This window comes from Vipera berus, assembly GCF_964194415.1.
Source record: "Vipera berus genome assembly, chromosome: 2".
Classification (NCBI taxonomy): Eukaryota; Metazoa; Chordata; class Lepidosauria; order Squamata; family Viperidae; genus Vipera; species Vipera berus.
This window is the reverse complement of record NC_138203.1, coordinates 102,650,830-102,674,269: the sequence shown is the minus strand read 5'-3', so window position 1 is coordinate 102,674,269 and position 23,440 is coordinate 102,650,830. Positions and strand designations below refer to the sequence as shown.

Genomic DNA, 23,440 nt, shown 5'->3' with positions numbered 1-23,440 from the left:
GTAAAGGAGAAGTCGAAGATATCTCACATTTTATTGTACTGTGAGTTATACCGGGTTTATAGGTCAGCATATATTCTCCCCTTATTAGAGAGATTGCCAGGGAGGGCAGACAATTTTTACGTAGGCTTTCCCCACCAGGACTCAAACCCTTCTACCACGCATGCAGTGGCAAAATTCTGTGTTGCTGCAATGTCCACAAGAAAAAAATTGGTTACAGATTTATAGCTGTCAACTTGTGCCAATTTTTTTGGAGATATCTCTTAACAATTTTTGGAACATTATATTTACTCACATACTTATTGGCTTTTCACGCATGTAAACTAGGGAGTGATCCTAACGTTTTGAGAACATATATTTTCTTAACAGGGATTAAGAATGTCAATACTATTTTTTAATATATTGCAAAAAGTGACGTCTATTGCTGGACAGCCATTTGTCCAAAATGGTATAGGGTTTCCTGCCTGAGCAGGGGGTTGGACTAGATGACCCTTCCAACATTATTATTATTATTATTATTATTATTATTATTATTATTATTATTATTATTATTATTATTATTATTATTATTATTATTATTATATTATTATTATTATTATTATTATTATTATTATTATTATTATTATTATTATTATTATTATTATTATATCATCATCATCTTCATACCATGAATTCATACATAATAGGCATTTGTAATATAGGAATGAATAAAAGACAAATTATCAGTATGCATATTCCTTAATAAAGTTTATTGCCTTATAACTATGCTTAGGAAAATACACTCAAGGGTTAATATGCAATTTAGTTTAACACTTTATTATTTGAACAAAGACTTGTACATAGTTTAGGTAAATAAAAAACCCAGGACATGTGATCTGTTCTGATTTTACATCTATTACAATTGTATAAAAGCACTTCATGCACTACAGTAGATAGCAAGCACGAACAAATTACCTTTGGTTTAAATTGAGAGAATAATACAAGTATTGCACTGTCAAAAGCATCAAACACGGTGCAACCAAACATAAAACATTTCAGTGCCAGCTTACAAAAAGTTCTTTAGCTAGTGTGATTTGAATTTTAGAGGTGGAAAATTGTATATTTATTGAAACAATTCCTGAACCTATTTGGATATCAATATTGTACCTCAGCATGTTAGCTACATAGTGAAGATTCAATAAATTTAAATGAACTTCTCTTTACAACTCATCAGCAAAACATATTATATACTGAAATCATTAATGCTGTGCATAAACTGACCTGTCAGTTTGCCTATAACAAGAATTGAAAGTTCTAGGTCACAGGTGGCCTTTTAGCACCCTGAGATTGCACCACTGAAATTCAGCAGAGAATAGCCAACTTTTCAGCAGTGCAATTTTTTAAAACTTGTGTCCTCTCCCCATCCCCCACGCCCAAAGTTAGAATAGCAATAGAAACAGGAGGCCTCTGTGAGGCAGATCATTCGTATTTTTTATAATAGTCCAGAACAGCTTCAAATCACACAGCCATAATATGGCAGCACATTTTTAAACCACTATGGGAAATAAGGGTGAAAACTGGAGCAGTTTGCCACTCTGATGCCTCCTGCTCCCATTCTCTCTCTTAGATCTCCTCAAAAAGGCTTTAAGTGGGTTGAAAAATAATGTTAATTCCAGTGACACCTACGAATCATTGGAAAGCATCCTTTTTTCTCCAGCTGGCTGCAGGTATGAATTGCAGTCCTCAGACTAAAAAGGGTTGCCACTCCTGCCTTATGTATAAATCAAGCTCCAGATAGCAGCATATTCAGTTGTATTGCAAGTTCCTAATTATCCTCTAATTTACTTGTAGAATTTAATTTAAGTATTTGTATCCACAAACACTAACAGTGCTATTAATTATAGTGCTCAACATGACATACTAAAATATTTGTCAGGTTGAGATGTTGCAATATGCATTGCTGCTAAAAGAAGCCTTCTTTTAGTATAGGAGAAGCTGGAAAAAAATTCAAATTCTTATGATCTTAATGTTCAATTTAAGAAATAACTACCTTAAGCAAACATATATTATGTTATATATACTTTTATTCCTAATTTATTCATCCATTAGCTACATCTAACATGAAGATAGGAGTGACATTCCATCTTTTACTGGTATATTTTAAAACATGTAATTCTGTCTTTTTCTAAACAGACAACAGGTAATAATATATTGGGATTTATGATAGTTATAAAGCCAATAAATCTCAAGACACATCATAATATCACTGGCATATTTGTTCTTTAACACTTCATTCCTTTGCATTCTCATGCTCAAGAATACAGGCACTATTTTCTAATCCCTTCTACTGTGAAACCTTTATCTCTAATCATTTTCTAGTACCTATTTCAAGTCATATATCATTTTAACATCAAGTTATCTGATGTGATTAACACTATTACTACTACATATCTGCCTTTTTTTCTCTAACCAACTTGGTTTAAGAAAATTGCTAGAAATGTAGGCCAAGGCCACAAAGGCTCTTACAAAATGGAAGTATCTCTCTTAAAATAGGAAGACATTAAAAACAATCCCCAGAGTAATGGAGTTTCCAGTCTCTGTCCAACCCTCATATAAAACAACAATATTTTACATCCGTCAACAGAACTGTGAATAATGCTACTTTAGCTAACTGGTTAGGAAGACATTTCCGCAATGTTTAATGGATCAACATAAATATAGTTGCAACTTGATTCTCAGTTGACAATGATTGTCACAGCGAAGTAAGTTTTGACATAGTTTTCCACACACAAATAACTAACATTACACAATTTGTTTTTGCCCAAAAGGGTTTTTCTCTCTCAGATCTTTGGCCTCTATTGCAAATCTGCCATCCACACCTATACAAAAGTGTTAGGTTTCTCAATTCAGCCTAATTATGTTGAAACAGCTATAAACATTTCCAGGAAAAAAGAGAAGGGAATATGGAAAAATTAAATATAATCCAAACTATAATGCAAGATCAGCTTTCTTCAAGGGAAAAAATTAAATATTGTAGTTTGTTTCAATATTTTTGAAGCAGCAAATAAGTCTCGTTAGCTATCTAGAGATACAATCAAGAGATTCTCATCCACACACAGTAAGACATGAGCCAAAACAATTCAAGAACACAACAATGGGGCTTCGGAGCAGATTGTGGACTTTGACAATGCAAGTTTTCATATCTGCTAATTTGCTGTATTGGAAAAGCACACTTATATCTATAAATTTACAAAAAGAAAAATTATTTGAAAATGAACAAGAATGAAAGGTTGCATGCTCAGTTTTGCTATCTGTAGCTTTTCATTGTGTTTTCAAAACATTCAAGCAAATCTTACCTGTTAATAAAGTCTTTAAAATAAAGTTGTGCTTCTCTCCCTGTGCCTGAACATTTATTCTTCAGTTATCTGATCATTTCAATTTTTCTTTATGTGAATTATAAAAAAAGGATCAATGGGTGATTAGAACTTGATTTAATGCAAATGGAATTTTGTACAACTGACATTTTCAAGGTTTGTTGCTTACCAGGATTTTTATTATTATTTATTAATGGACTTTGAAATGAGCGATTTCATTCTATCAAGGCAATTTCACATAACAGAGTATAATTACCACTCACTGAAATAAATGCACGTTGGGGAAAAGCATAATGTAATATAAGCTATGGTCCAAGCCTTTTATTTTTGTGTTAATTATTCGTTACAATGGATATTTCATTTATAATGCTAGCAATGTCTTAAAACCAAGTAAGTACTTCTATTAATACTTTTAATTTCACATAAGTCCCTCTAAAAGAAATGGGTGACAGAAAAATCCCAATGTATATTCTATTTATTTTAATTTTTCCCCAGCAGGAGCATGGCAAAAATATTTATAATGCAAAAAAGCAGAAGTATTATTTGTATTAAAACAGAATATATACAAATAACAATTGGGCTGGGTCCATAATTCTTCTAATGAAGAAAGCTCTTTAAATGTAAACTTATATAGAGATTTAAGTTTAAATAGCCTTCTCAAGGGAAGGATAAGTTCACAATTTTCATTAGAGAGAACCCCTACAAAGACATGGTGCAGTTCTATTGAAGCTAACGTGACGTATTTGTACAACTCTAACATAGTTAAATCAGAAATATACAGAAATATTTGTCCAAAATGATTTATTAAAAGTATTAAAGCAATTTTATAGGCCTGTTACCTTTCTTAAAAAAAAACCCGTCAAAACCAATATAGAATCAGAAAGTTACAGTCAAAAGAAGCAGAGAATACTGGCCATGATAAGCAACAAACCTGAAAGTGTCAACCTTAAGGGAAGAAACTGGTTTAACAAAACTAAACATGCATATATAAAATGTACATATACAACAAAAACACTAAACTCGTAAAGATTTAAACTGCATAGGTAAAAATAAAAACAATTATGTGCAACATTTTTCTTGTCTTAAAGCACAACAGGAAATGACCTTGTTTTAAAGAAGTATTTACCAAATTATGGATTCACCAATCAATAGATGGAAAGAACTTCAAGATTTTGGCTTGCTGATCATGATTGGGGGACCTGAAATGTATATGCAAATTAAAAATACGTTCATGAAATTTTTTTTACCGCTAATGAACCTCTTTTCCCCAAAAGTGCTTTTTTTACAAAATTAGCTGTGTTTCTTGTACAGTTGAGTTTTTTAAGCACTCACCCTACCAATACATTAAGATAAACAAGAACCAAAACAGATTCTATTAGGAGCATCAACGTTATATATTTATTTCTAAGATTCCATTTATATAACAACTTTGTTAGCAAAGATGGCCTCTGTACTTGGCAAATTTTCAAGGAGTTATTAACCATGAATAAGCAACCTCAGGATTATGTATCCAGAATTCATGCTCATCTTTTAAGGAAGAGGTTCTACATGGAATAAGCTGTTAATGTATTAAAATTGGTATTCCCTGATCATATAATCTATATCTAGAACATCCCCATTTGTGGACTGGCAAGTATTCTGATCATCAGAAACATATGGGCACATTTGAACACATCGGATGTACTCAAAACAATTGTTCTTATCCATATAGTTCTGGTGTTCACCTATTGCAATGGCACAGAACTGCATGACAATAAAATAATTCCATACTGTGGTAAGTGTGCATAAATGAGACTCAAGGAGGAGTTCTAGTGGGTGATCAAAAATATGGCACGTTGAAGTAAACTCTGGATATTTTACTTTCTCCAATTATTAAGGGGAAGAGAGGAGCAGAATATACCTGAGACTTTTTCAGGTTAAACTTTCTCCTTGCAATGTATTAAATGGACAGGCACAGACTTAGGGCTTCATCAACTGGTACCATCTACAATTCAAGCTCCATGGAAATAAACAGACTTCTGCAAGAACATGAGCCTGGTTTTGCATACTTCTATGCATTTTCAGCTCATTCCTAAAGAGCTTGTACAGGAGCAACTCCCATGAACGTTGCCCTGGGCTGTCCATTCCTAAACCTATGAAGTTGTACATATATATCTGTTGCAAGTCAACAGAAACACATAAGTGATTCAAGGGCTGTATCCCAAGGACTTTTGTCAGCTTTGTAAGCCACAACATTTCATACCTATTTGCCTTCTCTAATCAAAGAGAAACAAATAGTTAATTAGTTCAACATTTCTTCAAAGGTCGGGGGAAATAACCAACCAACAACTTAATAGTAAAAGCAAACTGAGCTTAAGCAAAGATTCTACAAGAACTGTACCTAAGCTCTAGAAGATTTTACAAAAAAGGAATAAATTGTCATTAAACTGTTTGGTTAATCTTGCTCCTTTGTTGCCTTCTCAAGATAGTATACATTTACCAAATGTCGGTTCAGATGCTTACTGTATTCACCCTTTTTTTTAAATGATCGGTCACAAAATATACACACATAGTTCTCCTTTGTAGCTTTGGCCTCCGCTACTTCTTGGGATGATTTCTGACCTGTTTTTTCTTGGCCCGTCCGAGCACCATTTAATCCAGAATCATCACTGCCTTCTGATATGTTGTCACTTATATCGCTGCCATCATGACTATGGATACCTTCATCCTCTTCCACATCCTGATTTTCATTCACTATTGTGCCACTTGGTGGTGATGATGAAGCCAAATCTGCTCCGGTATTTTGTTCAGGTTTTTCTGGGTTTTGGTGAGCTTGAGCTCCTGCTGGGTCTTCAGCCTGTAACTGTTTCATAGAACAAACATCTTCTTGATGTGCTTTATTCATTATCTCTTGGTCACAGGTTTGCACTGACCGTATTTCTTGTACTAAATCTGGATCAGTCACACTTTCCATCTCACAGGTTTGTGTCATCTGAATATCTTGGCATAAATCTGGTAAAATGTCCTTTGCTTCTTTTTCCATGGTGGTATTTGAATCCACAGAGCTGGTCAAAGGCGTAACTGCCAGTCCTGTTTCAGTATTATTCTCTGAAACAGCTTTTGCAATCTCCTCTTGTTCTGTAAGTATTTCTTGGTTTTTCATCTCTACTGGGATATTTGTGTCTATATGCTGTTCAGGTAGCTCTTGATGTACATTATTTTCAGGTGCAAATTGTTTCTCTCCATCAATGAGAAGCACAGGTTCCTGCTCACTGGAAGAAGTGTCAGATGTCTTCCTTTGCCTTTCATGGGTAAGAAAACATTCTTTAGGAACAGAAGCTTCATCTGCGATCTTTTTGCTGTCAGAAATGTTACTGTTCTTAGCAGCTTTATTCTTCAAATATTTCCTTTTCTTGTTTTTTTTAAGGCAAGCGTTTGGCTTTTTGGTCACCTCCAATTTACTTTCACCCTGACTCTTAGGTCGTAGTTTTTCGGTTTTCTTTTTCTTTCTCACCATTACGTCAGTATCTGTTGATAAATCTTTTGTTGGTGAAATAGAGCTATTCTCTGCTTTCCTTTTTGCTTTCTTAGTTTTATTAGCTTTTTCAATTTTCACATTTTCTTCTTTCCTTTCGTCGACTATTTTGCGGCTTCTGGTTGTGATCTGGCCTACACTCGCACTGCTAGTTGGTTTCTTCTCTTTTGACAAACTCTCCTTCTTCTCCTCCTTGACAACCCTCTCATTTTTCTTTTCAGACAACTCTTTCTGTGTTGGTTCTTGTTCTACTTTACTCTCGGTGTTGATGTTCTCTGAAGTATTGACCTCATTCTTTTTAGTTCTTAATCTTACTTTTGAGACATCCATTGTGATATCACAGCAATCTGGATGCCTGGATTTGATGTGATACTGCAAGTTACATTTCTTGGATGCAGCATATTCACAAACTGGGCAAAGGAACTGACGAGGGCTAACGTGGAGTTCAACGTGCTTCTTGAAATTGCTTCTGTCGGCTGTTTTGTAATCACAGTGGGGACAAGCCAATGGTTTGGGTCCATCATGAACCTGCCTTGCATGTCGAGTCACTTCATGCTGGTTTGATGCCACGTAGCTGCACTGTTCACATTTGAATGGTTTCTCACCTAAAGCAAGGAAGAAGCAATTACTAACAATTACATTACAAATCACATATTATGTACAGCTACAGATTTGTACAGTTCATCATGCCATTGAACTTCTTGCACAAGAATAATTTGATTTTCCACTTAACATGTTCACAAAAAAGCAACAAAATACAAGAAAGAAAACAAACATGCAAGAAATCATTAGACATTCCATCTATGTTATATACATACCGGAAGATCACTCTACAGTATTATTAGCATTTGGAATCCAAACCAAACTGGTCCATTGAAGGCAATGTAGAAAAATGGAAATTATAGATGAATATCTTACAAAATTATTGTACATATCCCCAAAGAGAATATACTCTCATGAAGGAAAAACAGTTCCCCCAACCCACTCCTGGCAGCACAATATTGTAATATTTTGAATGTAAATCAAACCATTTGGATAATCAGTGTATTTTACTTTAATATTCTGAGCAAAAATGATGGATAAGCTGACAATAAAAAGGAATGTTAAACATATTGATTTTTGCTGCTGCAATTTAACTTTCATATTGTTACAAAATGTTTGCAAAATTATGTAGTTGAGCAAACTGAATAGGATAAATGATTTGGGGGTTTGTTTGCGTATTGTATTTATAAAAATGGTGTTTCCCTCAAGCATGCTTATATCACTCTTCTGGTGCTATTCTCCCAAATACACAACAACACTCACGTTTAAACAAATCAAATTGAAGGAACAATAAGGAATGTTTACAATAAACTGCTACAAGTAGCAGTCCATAGTTACGAACACAACTGGACTGGAATTTATGATGCTAAGTGAGGTCATAAAATGAGATGTCACATGCCATTATTAAACGAGAATCACTGGTTGTTAAGCAGAGGGAGTCCTAAGTAGACTGGGGGGGCACTTCAGGGGATTTGGGGAGGCGGTGGGGGGGAGGCCCAGGACAGGCAGTGTTACAGTAGTGCAGCACAAGTACAGGGAATCTAGGGAAGGAAGCCACAGCCACCCCGGAAGTCTTAATCACCCCAGCTTGGCACCACATCCTGAGAAGTGCAAAATGCCCAGGAAGTGTCCACAGCAGAGTGCAAAACACCCAATATTCAGAAAGCATTGAACACCCAGGGAAACATCAAATCCCCAGGAAGCTCCAACAGGGAAGAGCAAAGCAGCTGCCCTCCCCCGCCTCCAGAAGACCTTCACTGCCCTCTATTCCACCCTACCAACTGCCCTTCATTGTCTTCTTTGTCCTATTGCTAGCAAGGCATGTCCAAGCCTGGCCATTTGCTGCTGGCCACGGTAGGCCTTCTTCCAAGGCCATCTGCACAATTCTCCAAACAGCATTGCAGCCTTGCCAGCTTACGGGTGGCCTTCTCGCCTTTGGCAGGCTTCAAAACCTCACTAGGCCTCACGTGATTTGGAGAAGACCACACACGGCATCAGGAAGGCCTGGTGCACTCAGCAGCTGCCTCACAAGGGCTTGCTTGGTCAACAGCAGAAGCAGGAAAATGGCAAAGGTTAGCTTGGGCAGCGGGAGCCACAGAATGTAGAGGGATAGAAGAGCATAGATGGGGAAGATGATGGGAGAAGTTGAAGCACTTCTGTAGTCATAAGTAGGGACAGGCTGCCGAGTGCTCGAATTTTCATCACATGGCTGCAGAAGTGCTACACTGGCCCTAACTTTGGGCATAGATTTCAGCTATCAGTACTGTTATATGTTTAGCTGAATGACACAGACAACCCAAAAGAAAACGCGTACAAGTACAGACACATCAAAGTTCAAAAAACATCCTATGGACCAAGCAATAAGAGTTTAAAAATATTGCTCACAGGCTTCAAATTGGTTTCCTTCCTAACCCCTAAAACTAGTGTTCTAACTAAGGAAGCTCTACTCAGGGCTTCATTGATCCAGGCTCATGAGCATTTTTTGCATTTAATATTAAGCTTTGGAAGATATGCAAGAAGGCAATGGTGAAGCAGGGTTGCAATATTACCTAGTGCAGGGCTTTTCAATCGGTGGTACGCGTACCACTGGTGGTACGCGAGCACCAGGCTGGTGGTACGTGGCATCGCCTTCCTCCCCCCTCCCCCCCCTCTGCTCCTTCCCAGCTCACTTGGTTGCAGAAAAATGCTGCTTGGTAACGGCCTGCAGGAACCCTAGACCGCGCGAAGAGCGCAGGTGCAGAGTGAGGCCCCGCCCTCCCCAGGGCCGGCTGTACGAAGTCGCCAGCTGATCGGCGCGTACAGCCGGCCCAGACCTCCATCAATGGGCTCCAGTCCACAGAGAGCTCCCAGCAGGTTGATGGCTTTCTGGCAGCAGCCCCGGCCGGTGAGGAGGCTGGGACGGAAGTGGCAGCCTGGCGCTGGGGCTGCCAGGGCTCAAGCACCGGAATCAGCACCGCTTTGCAGCTGATCGGCGCTTCTTCGGGGCTGCCAGGGCTGGAGCTCGGCGCTGATCCTGGTGCTTCTGCTGAGCCCCGAATAAGCCGCAATCACCTGAAAAGCAGCACTGATCCCGGCGCGTCTGCTGAGCCCCGAAGAATCACTTATCACCTGGAAAGCAGCATTGATCCCTACTCACACACACACAAACACATGTGAGCAGTTACAACTGAAGGCGTTTCAGCCTTCAACTTCGGCTCCCAGTGCTTGCCCTCAGCCGCTCCCCTCCCCTCTGCGCCTCCAAACCGATCCCCAGGGCAGCATGTCTGACTGAGGAATTCTGGGAGTTGAAGTACAGAAGCGGCTTATAATTGGGTGATGGCATTAAACTCTTGCGCTGAGCGGGAGCGCGTGCTGTCATGGCTCTTGCTCTCCGATAGGCTGCAGGAGCCACCACAGAGGGGAGGGTTATTTTGCGATGGGGGCAGGTGAGAGAGACAGGAGGGGCGGTTATGGTGGGAGAGACGAAAACGCTTCCGAGTGGCCTCATCATGGTTGCCGCCTCCCATTACAAGTTGTGGTTGTTTTGATCCTGGTGCGCAGCTCCAGTAAGTGGGCAGTTGAGCATGAGATAGTTTGAGGCATCCCCAGCTGCCCCTTTTCTTCTTGAGCCTCTTTCCAGTAACGGAGGCCTTCCTCGCAAGCAAGTGAGCTGGACAGGAGCCCAGGCGACACCGGCACTATCGGCAGCGCAGACCCGAGGGCTGCTTCATTCCCGCTTGGCCTCTCGCAAAAGAGGGAGGGAAGGAAGGAGGGAGGGAAGGAAGGAAGGAAGGAAGGAAGGAAGGAAGGAAGGAAGGAAGGAAGAAAGAAAAGAAAGGTAGGAACAATGGGAAGGAAGGAAGGGACTAAGAGGGAAGGAAGGGAAGGGAAGGGAGGCCAGGCAGATTGTGGGCACTGGCAGTGGCCCTGATGCAGAGGGCAAACGCACACGCAAGTGGGACAGATGCGCACAGCAGAGGCGCTGCTCGGGGCCGGAGGGTGATCGCACATGTGAGCGCCCTCCACACCAGCACCGTGGCCAGTGCCTGCAATCTGCCTGGCCTCCTCTCTGGCCTGAGCAGCACCTCTGCCGTGTGTGGCTGTCCTGCTTGCGTGTGCAATCGCCCTCCCACCGCGAGCAGCGCCTCTGCCGTGCGTATTCCCAGCGGCCAGTCAGGAGGATTCCTGGCCAGAGAGAGCAGGCAGGGGAGACAGCCGGCACTGTGCCCAGCAAGAGGGACCTTGAGATGGCTCAGCCGCCTCTCCAACGTCTCCCAAAGGCATCTCCAGTGTCTTTCCTTCCAAAGCTGAAGAGCAGCTACAGTCTACCCCAACTTGAAAGGCAGGCAGGGAACGCAGCAGCCAGAGCAGCCCCTTAGCTCTAAGGACGCATTTGACTCGGGAACCGGGCGGGCGGGCTGGCTCGAAAACCTGGAGTGGATCTCCCGTTTGGTCTGCGCAGGGAAAGCGGGACCAATTGGAGGAGAAGCTGCAGCCGGAGGCAGAGTCCGTGGTTTTTTTACAGGCTGGGGTCTGGGCGTCTTTCCTTCTAAAGTTGAAGAGCAGCTGCAGTCTATCCCAACTTGAAAGGCAAGCGGGGAATGCAGAAGCCAGAGCAGCCCGTTAGCTTAGCCCTAAGGACGCATCTGATTTGGGAACTGAGTGGGCAGGCTGGCTCGAAAACCTGGAGCGGATCTCCCGTTTGGTCTGCGCAGGGAAAGCGGGACCAATTGGAGGAGAAGCTGCAGCTGGAGGCAGAGTCCGTGATTTTTTACAGGCTGGGGTCTGGGCGGCATAGCGCTGGACAATGGAAGGGAGGGAGAAAAGAGACAAAGGAGGAGGAAAGAAAGGAAGGAAAGAAGGAAGGGACAATGGGAGAGAGGGAGGAAGGAGGGCACCCACCCCAGTCCCACTACCCCTCCACCAGAGACCCATGGATTCCCCCCCACACACAGGCACCCTACAATCTTGAGTGAAGAGCTCCCCCCACACCCATTAACTTCGCTTGTCAAAAGTTGCAAAAAGTGATCACGTGACCCTGTGACTGTCATAAGTATGAATCAGTTGCCAAGCATCTGAATGTAAATTACATGACTCTGGGGATGCTGCAACAGTCATAAGTGTGAAAAAGGGTCATAAGTCACTTTTTCAGTGCTGTCGTAACTTCGGTCACTAAGCGAATTATTGTAAGTCGAGGACTACCTGTACTTTATCATTTTTTTCCTTTTTTGGGGGGGGGGCAAGTTTTTGACACCTTGTTGGGTGACTGGTGGTACTCACACATTGCCTTATCCTAAAAGTGGTACAATGGGTGAAAAGGTTGAAAAGCCCTGACCTAGTGAGTTGTGGATTACACTGAGTACCAGGTAGTAGAGATTACCAACTCTCTTGTACAGTGCCAAAATAGAAAAAGGGGCTTAGTCTTTGTGCACTGCATTGCTACTACACATATCTCTGATAGCATGCTATATGCCATCCACTCAATTCTGTATAGCACAGCATCTCTATATCCCCATAATGGATTGGCTTCCTACTCTAAAAAGCAAACTGCGGCTGTTAAAGAGCCAGTAAGACCAAAAACAAAGGCTATGTGGGTCAACAAAGAATCGAAGGGCCAGGCTACCAAAGCTGCTGCTGCATCAGTAACTGTTACTTTTATACTCTTTCTAGAATAGTTTTTTTCCCCTCAGAAGACCTTTTCAATAACGCACTATTTTACAGGATAATCAATTCATACATGATATGATATATAATACTGCAATGTGTAATTTTAGATAAGATCAACAACATGGTACCCCCAAATGTCAGACCTTCCAACAATCCACATGATAACCATGGCTTCCCAAAACCTGAACTGAATTAAAAGAGAATTAATTTCTCAACGTCACTAACAATTCACAAGCTTTGGCAAGCCTTTAAGATTTCAAGTGAGCTTTGGAAGGACCAGAGACCTGACAAGTTGCTACCCCTTACTTTAACCAATTAAAGTAATCTAAGACAAATAAGCATTTTGAACATTTACCACATTTCTAAAAATAAAAACAGCATAAAAATTCCTAAAAAAAAGTTTGGAAATTAGAGGAAAGCATCTTCAAGAAGAAGAAGACTCAAAAACAGATGTAGGCACAAAATATGTCTATCGCCCTCCCACTTTAGAAAGCACATCGTATGTTCTGATGCATAAAATATACAAAACTGAATAGATCCTAAAATAGTGAATATAATTTTCTATAGGATTTGAGAAAATAAGAATAATCCAGATTGAATTTTGCCTCTAATCAAGAATCAATATTCATCTTCCTAATAAGGCTTAGTCTGAGCATCAACAAACATATGTAATACTTAACAGATCAGAACTACAAAATAACAGCCTGCTTTTTGTTTTGCTTTTTTCTTAGCTCATACAGCCCTGCGTTGCTAGCTTTCAGCACTTAACATTTAAGATGGAAAACTCTGTGAAATACTGCCTGCAACCTGCATGTGACTAAAATACCATCATAACTCTTTTGAACTGCCTTTTTACCAACCTGAATGAGTACGCATATGTCTCGTTAAATGAGTCTTCTGAGAACTTGAATAAGGGCACATGGAACATCGATAGGGACGTTCGCCTGTGAAAACAGAGCATTAAATTAAATCAAGTATAAAATACATTGTCATAGAAAATTAAATTACTGTACTGGGTCATAATTATTTTCCCAGAGACCAAGATAGCTGGCAAATACGTACTTCAAAGATAAAGGATCCTATCACAAGCTGCCATATTTCACCTTAAAAAGTAATTCTCTTGCTTTGCAAACATCGCTGTTACCAGGAATACAAAAGAAATACCATGTTTTGCAATTGGAAAACTCAGCTTGAGCCCGGCTGTTAGAAAATGCTCTCACCCCAGAAGCTTCCAACTGCCCTTCCTCCCACCTACACATTATAGTTTTCACAGCCACCACATGACTAGCTAATAATCATCACTCCTCCTTTCCTAATTTTAGAATGAGGGTGAGAATCACTGCACCACTGGTAGATTGCCCTGTCCTCCTGATTTAAAACTGGGGGAAAGAGGGAAGGATCATAAGTTCCTATATCAAACAAAACTCTTCCTTCCCAGTAAAATAGGAGCAGGAGGCTTTCCCGTTGTTTCTTATTTCTTCTAAACTCTTATTGCAAATGAGAGGAATACCAGAGGACTTGATAGAAACAGGGAGTGGGTGGCTTCTAAGATTTGAAGTATAAAGGAGTGACTCATAAGAAATGATAATATTTTCACGACTCTGTATGCTGAACACATTCCATTTACCTCAAACTATAAAGCAACCATTTTTTTCTTCAATGAACAAATACAATCATAAAACCAGTGAAGAATGAAAAGCAAAGCTTTACATCAATTGAATTAAAGATGTTAACTTATATCTCAAGCTATAACTAAAGGTAAAATCCAGATAAATGTATAAATCTAGTTTATATCATTAAGTATATATGCATATACAAACACACACACGTATAAAGGGAGAGAAAGAGAGGGATTATATCAAAAGTAGGAGGTGAAGAATATGCTTGGGACTAAATGTGGCTTGTTTTGATATGAATTAAAAGAATAAGCAATTTGAGTAAAGTTATCTAAAAAAGGTTTTAAATTTGCATTTTTATTTAGAATGTTTAAATTATTTATCAATAATTTAAATGACACATTACATTCAAAGTTCATTTTTGAAGAAGACTGCAATTTCATTCTTTCCCCATACTTCTTCTAATGTACTTCAGATGTACTCTACCTACTGGTTTACTCTGTAGCATTAAATAAAATAGCCCTACAAAATGCCCAACAGGTACAAGCAGTCCTTGACTTATGACTACAGTTGAGCCCAATATAATCCCTGTTGCTAAGTTAGAAATTGGTTGAGTTTTGCCTCAATCTTTCTTGCCACAGTTATTAAGTGAATCATTGCAGCTAATAACACAATTGTTAAGTGAATCTAGCTTCCCCATTAACTTTGCTTGTTAGGTCACAAAAGGTGATCACATGACCCCACCATCGTAAATAAAAGTCAAACCAAGCACCTAAATTTTGATCATGTCATCATGGAGATGCTGCAGCAGTCGTAAGTGTGAAAAATGATCATGTCACTTTTTCATTGCTATTGTAACTTCGAACAGTCACTAAATGAACTGTTGTAATTCGAGGACTACCTGTACTTAAAAATTTATTCTGAGACTGCATCATAACACTAATCATATGGCTTGCTCTTGAATACTAACATTTTTGGGGGGAATTTCCAATTGTGATATGAATCCCAAGTCAGCAGACACAGGGACTTAAGTTTTCATTTTGTGATTCCAAACAATGAACATATACTTGCCATTTATATGGGAAATGGGGATTCCAATTTGCTTTAATGGGAGCATTTCTCTCATGCTAACGGAGGGATAGGGACCCTCATCTTTACCCACAGCACAGCACAAAAAGTGCTCCTGACTCAAGTAGAATTCTGATCCATATTTGACTATTTCTGAAATCAGGCTTTTAAGACCAGGCCATGTACTTAATGTCATAGATATTTTGGCTCAAATAAATTTTCATCAGTTTCATTTCAGCACAGGGAAAGGATTATTACTGTTCTTTGTAATTTGGCTTAGGGTTTCTCTTCCAACTTCAATCTCACTTCTAGTGATGGGATTTGCTTGAAACAGTTTGTATAGTAGTACTTTGGAACTTCTGAATGTATTAGCCTGAACAAAGACTATACCCTACTCAACAGTTAGTATATCAAAAATCATATTTTACTGACAATTTTTCCTATAAAAGATGTCTCTCATATATATATATATATATATATATATATATATATATATATATATATATATATATATATATATACACACACACACATTACATAAAACCAAGACAATTATTTCTTTAAAACTAGCATAATGCATCCAAAATCACTTTAAAATTCTCCAAAACATGAAGCATGTTCCTTCTCTATTTCAAGCATACTTTGCCTAATAATCTCTGTCTTTTATACTCAGAAATCAACAAGTAAGAGTTTTCATGGCAACAATATTATTCAATATTTTCTTTAAATGAGATTCAAAGTTAGCTACCCAGTTCAGCCTAGTAAACAAAATTCAAAATTTCTAGACAAAAAAACCCTATTTTTTACTTTTTTGGTACCAATACCAAGGTGAAGTGATTTCTGAATGTATTTTTAAAATCACAACTACTAACCATAGAATTTGCACTATTTATAAATGTGTTTGCTGCCTTTTAAGATTCTAATGACCTACGCTCATTCCGCCGGGACCTGAAGACTTGGCTCTTTGAGCTCTCTGACCCAGGCTGAGAATTTTAACTGCGGTTTTATTTTCAGGGATAATTTAATCTTTTAATTCTCGTTTAACTTTGTATTTTATATTGATGTGATTTTAAAATGCCCTGTAAACCACCCTGAGTCCTTCGGGAAAGGGCGGTATATAAATCTAATAAAATCTAAAATCTAAATATGACTAATGGCAGCTAGTTGACTATATTTACCTTTTTTCATACGTGACTCTTATATATTTATTTAACTTGCTAGGTAACAATAATTGTACCACAGTTGTAAAACCACAATGATCTAGTTGTTGCAATAGGAATAAAGAACTAAAAAGAAAATGAGATATTTAGATGTCTCAACAGCTCTTTGAATATTATCTATTATGTAATGTTGGGTCCTTCACTTCGTATTATCCTCATAAGGTTTCTACATCTTGAGATAAGGTTATTAACACACCTACATGGACGTGTATGAAAGGAGTATGAAAACTGCCCCAAACAATAGTTATCACCATATCCTGTAGTAGCAAATTGCATTATTTTACTATGTGCCGTGTGCAAATGATTCCTTTCATTTGTCTTGAACTCTCCATTACTCAAATTCATTGGTGATCTTGAATTCCCAATTGAGAGCAAGGAAACCGTGACTAAATTTTTAATTTTTTAAGTTTTAAAATTTTAAATTTTAAAATAATCTTAATGTATATATAAATAACATTTATGTTATATGGTATTTGGATTACGCTTTTTTGTCTTTTTTGTTGTTAGCATGATTGTTTTATTTGCTTATCTGTTTTGTATTTTACTTATGATAAAACAATTTTATATATGTGCATGTATGTATATACATGCATATCTATATATCTTTATTATATTACATATTACATACACACACACACACACACCCCTATATCCCTCAAAATATGCCAGGGCAACAAATGCTGATTTTTAACTAAATGCCAAAATGTTTTTCTTTTTTTGAAATATTTTAAAAATATTTATAATGTTAGTGTCTAAGCTACTAATGTTAGTGGAATAAAGAATGACCTATTTCAAAGCAATTTACCTTAACACACCTAAACTTAAATCTAAACCAATTATAATTTGCTGGAGCAGCTCAAAGCTTAATTCAATATATCCATCTTTTTTCATTTTAATACTTCTGGAAGTTTACAATAGTGGCATCCATGGAGGTAGTCCAAAATGTCAAGATGACAGTAGCAGCAATGCAACCAAAGTTCCATCTATTTGTACAAGGATGTGAAAACACATATACAAAAGGAAGCAAGGTTTCAATCACACTGCCATGACTACCACTTTAATTTTTCAGAACATCCCATTTAGTTTACAACTGTTGAAAATGTTTTTCTTAAGTTGGTCCAATCCTAAATATCCTCTAATTTAGAAACCAAAATAACATTTTACATTAAGAATGTACTAAACTAGAGTATGAACAATAAATATTATATAAATTGCCTGCTCTGGAATAGTTATACTGCATTAAATTGAAAGACTGTTCCAGAACAAAGTGGTTCTGAAATGTATTATATAAATTTCAGTAGGAACACAGTATTCCTGGTAGGCACACAATTTTATTTTCCCTACATTATGCATTGGAATCTCTTCCATTCACAATAGGATACTCCTTTTCCCATCGATCACCTTCGAATCTGCTCCAAAGGGTTCAATCTATAAAGCGATCTGGAGTGCTGTCAGTTTGATGGAGCGAATATTGCAATCTATTCAATTGCTTTATTATTTTTATTCATTAACAACATATCAGCAAGAACTACTATATCAGGCATGTCAAACTGCCGGCCAGCGGGCTGGATGCATCACGATGAAACCGTGCCCTCCCCATTGCCGGCAATGGGGGAAAAGTCGCAATACATCACACAACGTCACATGACGTTGCGAGTTTGACATGCCTGCACTATATGTTCATAACTGACCACACATTTCAAATAACGAAATGTTAAACCTTTACATTAAAATTTATTTTATGATGCACAAGCACAAATACAATCCAATTTGGCACCAACTCATTACAATTAAGAGACTTTAAAAATTTAAAAACTAAAGTGTAACACATACCTGTATGAGTTCGAATATGCTGCACATAGTTATTCTTCCGATCTGAAAAGTAGGAGCACTGTGAGCATGTATATACTTTTCGTGGAAAATGGTTTCTTAGATGCTTTTTCCAATGATATTCACTGACTGTTGTATATGTACAGATAGTGCATTTGTAGACTCTCTCATTTTCTCCTGCTTTGTTGTGGTGCTTCAAGTGAGCCAGATAATGATCATACCTGTTAGTGTTATAGCCACAGCGATCACATCTTATAGGCCCCTTAGAAAAATCAACCTCCTCTGTAGTGCTAGAGTCAGTTTCTTTAACCTGACCATGTTTCTCAGCTTTTTCTTCTACAATGAATCTCTTGGCACTGTGTACCCGAATATGATGGACAAACTCTTTCTCAGACTCTGCCTCATACTGGCATGGCTTGCAACGAAATGGTTTGTTCTTCAAACCCTTACATTTGTCATCTATGCTCTCCGCAGCATCTGGTGCTTCCAATGAAAAGACTTTTTCTTGATTGCAAGAGTGAGGAACAGTAGACTCCGATAGTCCAGTTGTTTCTGCATTATGAACTTCAGGAGAGATAAGGTCTATATCCATATCTTCTATTTCTTCAGGGTCATTCTCTGTTCCTTGTGAATCATCTATTCCTTCTCCATCACTGTCTGAAAAATTGGTGTTACCCACCGTTGTCAGTTCAGCCATTTGCCTTTCTTCACCAACCATATAATCACAACAGTTGCCATTAACTTCTCCTGTCAGAGCCACATTTGCCAGCATAATAAGTTGAGGTGCTGCCAGTTCAGCTTTGGAAAGTTCAGAAAAGTCATACATGTCATTTGACAGTGCCATGCTAAGGTTAGTATTGCTAGAAAATAGGCTGCTGCCACCAGACTGTCCCAACACTTGCATTGCCATAACAAGAATTCTGTTAAAGAAAAGAAATCTGAGTAAATTTCATTTTTTATAGAGAAATTATATAAATTCTACAAAGCAAAAAAATAATTCAGGCAATACAATAAGGACAATTTAATTAAGACTGTAATGTTATTGGCAACTCAAACTAAATTTCTCTTAGTCAAGCTGATTAGTTGCATACAGTACTGAAATAATGTTTTTCAGTAAATTATATAGGATCACACAAAGTTGATCACTCCTTTTTTGTAAGATACAGAGTAATTCGTTAACTCCTTAAAACAGATCTAATTTGCAGCACCAAATAAACTGCTTTAATCACAATTGGCTGAACAAGCCAGAAGCAAGATCCATTTAAACTAGCAAAGTAAACATATATTGTTTGACTAATCTTGTGTCAAGTTTTCAGTTACTATTTTCTTGCACCTTGCAATTTGGCTAGAACTTTTTATAAAACAATTCATAAAGACTCAGGAACTAAAAACAAAACATGTGTTCCTCTTCAAATATAATACTAAACCAAGTCACAATTGGTAAATTAACAAACTATATTTTTGAGATGAAATTTGATAATAAACCATAGTATATTTACTGCCCTCTTTCGCACATAAAAAACTATGGTTGTCAATGACATCTAATCCAAAATTAAGGCTATTTCCATTAAATAGAAACCTAGGACACTTGAGCTAAATGCATGCATGTTCCTGCACAGATGTATCTACATTTCAAATATATAGGAATACCTCAAACTACAATTTCAAAAAACTTCTGCTGGGAGAGAATGAATAAATAATCCAAAAACCTGGTTAATAAAGGTCATAGAGAAGAGCCAGTTAAAGAGGATATCCCTGAGAATGTCCATTTGTTAGCTGTGATTCTCTACTTTTCTTCACTTATCTTGAATCATATCTGTTCAGAAGTTCTAACAGGCTTCTATCAGGCAATTTAACTGCTCTGTATTTTACTCACTGTAGTTAATAACCTAATACAATTATCAGCTCACATGGACAAATTTGAGAAGGTCTGTATTAAGGTGTAAAAATATATTTATTATGCACTATATACTGTGACTGAAAGTAGATTTTAAGCAATATAATTGGAAATAAGGCCCTATGCAACTTTTAAAAACACTGAGTTCACATATGCTAAACCAGAATTTTTAACTATATTTGTTGCACAAACCATAATGGCCTTGCCTGCATATCATGCTAGGTTAAGCTAAAACAAAAACAAAACTTCATAGCCATTGACTATGTTTGCACAGCATTTTATGGAATTAATCTAATTTTCTGCGGTTGGACAACTCACTGAACCATTAATAAACAATTCAGGCAGTTTGCACAAAATACTAACTTAAAATGTGCCACATTAGCTTGTTGTGCACCATGTTATATGAGCACAGCCATTATGAAATGACTGAAAACTAATGTTTATAGACTACATTACTATATTCCTATTACAGTATGTAGGAATCCATGGCAATAAGAATATTTGATAATTGTATTTGCTCAATTTATTTTCAAAAATTTAAATCAGTATGTACTCGGTAAAATTCTAGTTAAATATATGGACCCTTGTTACTCCACTCCTAAGGCTGCTGGGTGGACTATTCAGTCTTAAAATTAAACTAATAGCATGGGGTGATTTTAATTTACATATGCTTGCTTTCTCTGGTCTAAACATAAAAAGATCAGTGATTCTCAGATCTATATCTGACATTGCTTCTTAGCAGAGGAAGAAAACTATATTTCAATTTTAAAGTTTTCAAAAGACAGAATGAATCTTTAATTAATTAGAGCATCAACCTTTGGGGCCTTCAGTCTGATTCTATATAGAACTGATTTGAAGCCCCGCCATGTGTTGTTTTTTTCTGTAAATATATAAACGAATCACAAGGTTAGGGGACACAAATAAACGTCCAAAAGTTTGCACTTTAAAAAGCCCCTCACTAAATGTATGTATATTGCCAGCCCAGCCAACCATCGGCAGTGGCGGCTGTTGCATTCCAGAAATAGGCATTCGGCCATTTTCTCAAATACCAAGTAGGAGCACAAAGCACAGTTCTCTTTGCAAAACTCTTGCCTGCACCAGAGATTCAAACTCAGCAAACTCAAGGCCTCCTCCGCTCGCGGTAGATGCATCATCTACCGCTTTTCCTTTCCTTTTTTTCTTCTTCTTCTTTTCTTTTTTTTTTTTTGCTTTAAACCCTCCTCCCAAAGTTCCTCCACAACTTTCTAGCGGGCTCCCAGCAAAGTCACCGAAGACGAAGAAGATTCGCCCAAGTTTCTCGCTCGCTCGCTCGCCCGCCCTCCCTTCCTCCCCCAAAGCGGCAGCGAAAGCGGGTGGGACCTTTTCCCTTCCCTCCTGAAAGCAGCTCCCGACCTAAGAAAATGGGGGAATTGGCGATAGAAGCTCTTGCCTTGTTGCTTCCCCACCCCCCAAAAAAAAATAAAAAATAAAATCCCGAGCACCATCTACTCAACCCCTAACCCTGAACCAAGAACCTTCCTCGACTCTTCCTCGAGACCCCCCCCCACCCCCACAACATACGAGGTGGAGGGCGTGGGTCGAGGAGATCAAGAGGGCTCCCCCCCCCTCGCTCCGGAAGACGAGAAAGGAGCGGAGCAGAGATGATCTGCCTTCGTGGGAAAGCGGCGGCTTCCACTTTCCAAGGAAAGCGTGGCGGGGGGGGGGGGGGAAAGAAGACGGTCGAGGCCCACTCGCTGCTCCGAGGGGCCGAGGCGGCCAGGGCGACCGTGCCAAAACGCCTCTCGGCTTCTCCATCCGTGCAGGACGCAGAGCCCCAAGGTCAACCCCCCTCCACCACCACCACCACCACCACCCTCAACCTACCACTCACGGCGAAGGGGCCCGAAAGCGGGGACGGCGAGAAATCGCTGTCCAGCTCCAAGCAAGGGCGGGCTGTTGCTGCTGCTGCTGCTGCCGCTGCGGCCTCCTCAGCCAACTCTCAGCACGGGGAGACGACAACCCCGAGGCGGCTCCTCCCCGCCAAACTTCCTTCCCTTCTTTCTGCAGCAAGGAAATAACGGCCCCGGGGGGGGAAGAGAGGGGGAGCCGGGGTGGCAAGCCTCCCCGGCAAAGAGGGAGACCTTTCCTCGGGGGCTCCTCCAGGGGCTTCCTTCCTGAGAGGCCCCGTAGCTCGCCAGGCCTCCCCGCCTGCTGGGCTCGGCTATCCCCACCCGCTCACTCCACCCACTCCGCCGCCGTCCCATGCGCAGCAGCAGCAGCAGCAGCAGCAGCAGCGGCACTAACAGCCTTCCTCCAGATCAGCCCTGGACAGCGCCACAAGCTCGCTCCCGCGTCCCTCTTACCGCCAGCGCAAATGAGCCCACCCACACACACGCACACGCACACGCACACACACACACACCCGCTTTCCCTCTCCGCCCCGGTCGTGGCTTCCTCACCTTCCCTTCTTCGCGCTCGCCTGGGGAAAGCCCCCTCGGGCGGCCAGGCGGGAGTCAAGGGCCGGCGAGGAGACTCGTCCGGTGGGGGGAGGGCGAGGGCGAAGGCAGGCGAGCAGCGGCGCCGCGCATTCCAGCGCTCACCACGCGCCTGCAACGGCAGCCGCCTGGAGGAGAGCGGGCCCCGCCCATCCTCACCCCGATCCAATTACTGCCCTGCCCTGACCCGCCCCTCCCCCTCACGCCAGGTCAGGGATTTTTTTGGCCTGCCTGGTTCGTGATCCTCGGAAAAACCTGCCTTGGGTCGTACGTACGCAGCCATGTTTTTAGTGGTCCTTTCTTTTCTCTTTTTGCGGCCCTGGCTGGTGGTAGCGGAAGAGGGGTAGTCTAAAAAAAACAAAACAAAAAGAGGGGGTTGTGTGGAGAAGTAGCTTGATAAAAAGCAAAGATGTGCCGTCTTAAATTAGGTAACTGCTGTTGCCTTCGCTCCTGTAGACTCTTCGACGAATTCTTCTTACCTTTAAAAAGATGGGACATGATACGCACAGATTGCGGGACTAGGCACCGTTGCTGAATCTTAAAATCTCAGGAATTCAAGTTGTGTTTGTTTACTTTGGGGGGGAAAAATCCGATGTTTGGGAGATGCAGGACTGCATCATATTAAATATGCTTGCTCTATTGACATAACTACTTAACCTGAGTTTATGAGACACATTGAAGCCATAAAGTAACAACACGGGCTGAATTTGCTCAACAAGGATAAAATTTAGTTGGCTAAGCCATTGACTATACAACACATTAATCCATGGTTTCAATTATCAT

At 39.7% G+C, this 23,440-nt stretch overlaps 1 protein-coding gene across 2 annotated transcripts; it reads right to left on the bottom strand.

The window, feature by feature from the left end:
• Positions 1-727: 727 nt before the first annotated feature.
• Positions 728-22,755, bottom strand: REST (RE1 silencing transcription factor). 2 transcript variants are annotated; one of them, XM_081318244.1, is made up of 4 exons: positions 22,622-22,755; positions 18,290-19,206; positions 13,413-13,496; positions 728-7,469 (listed from the first exon to the last, which is right to left on the bottom strand). In XM_081318244.1, exons 2-4 carry the CDS (start codon positions 19,194-19,196, stop codon positions 5,785-5,787), a joined length of 2,676 nt encoding a protein of 891 aa, XP_081174370.1. In that variant the 5' UTR covers positions 19,197-19,206; positions 22,622-22,755; the 3' UTR covers positions 728-5,784. The 2 variants fall into 2 exon arrangements, with proteins under 2 accessions (XP_081174370.1, XP_081174369.1); XM_081318243.1 differs by lacking the exon at positions 22,622-22,755 and adding an exon at positions 22,047-22,261.
• Positions 22,756-23,440: the final 685 nt, after the last annotated feature.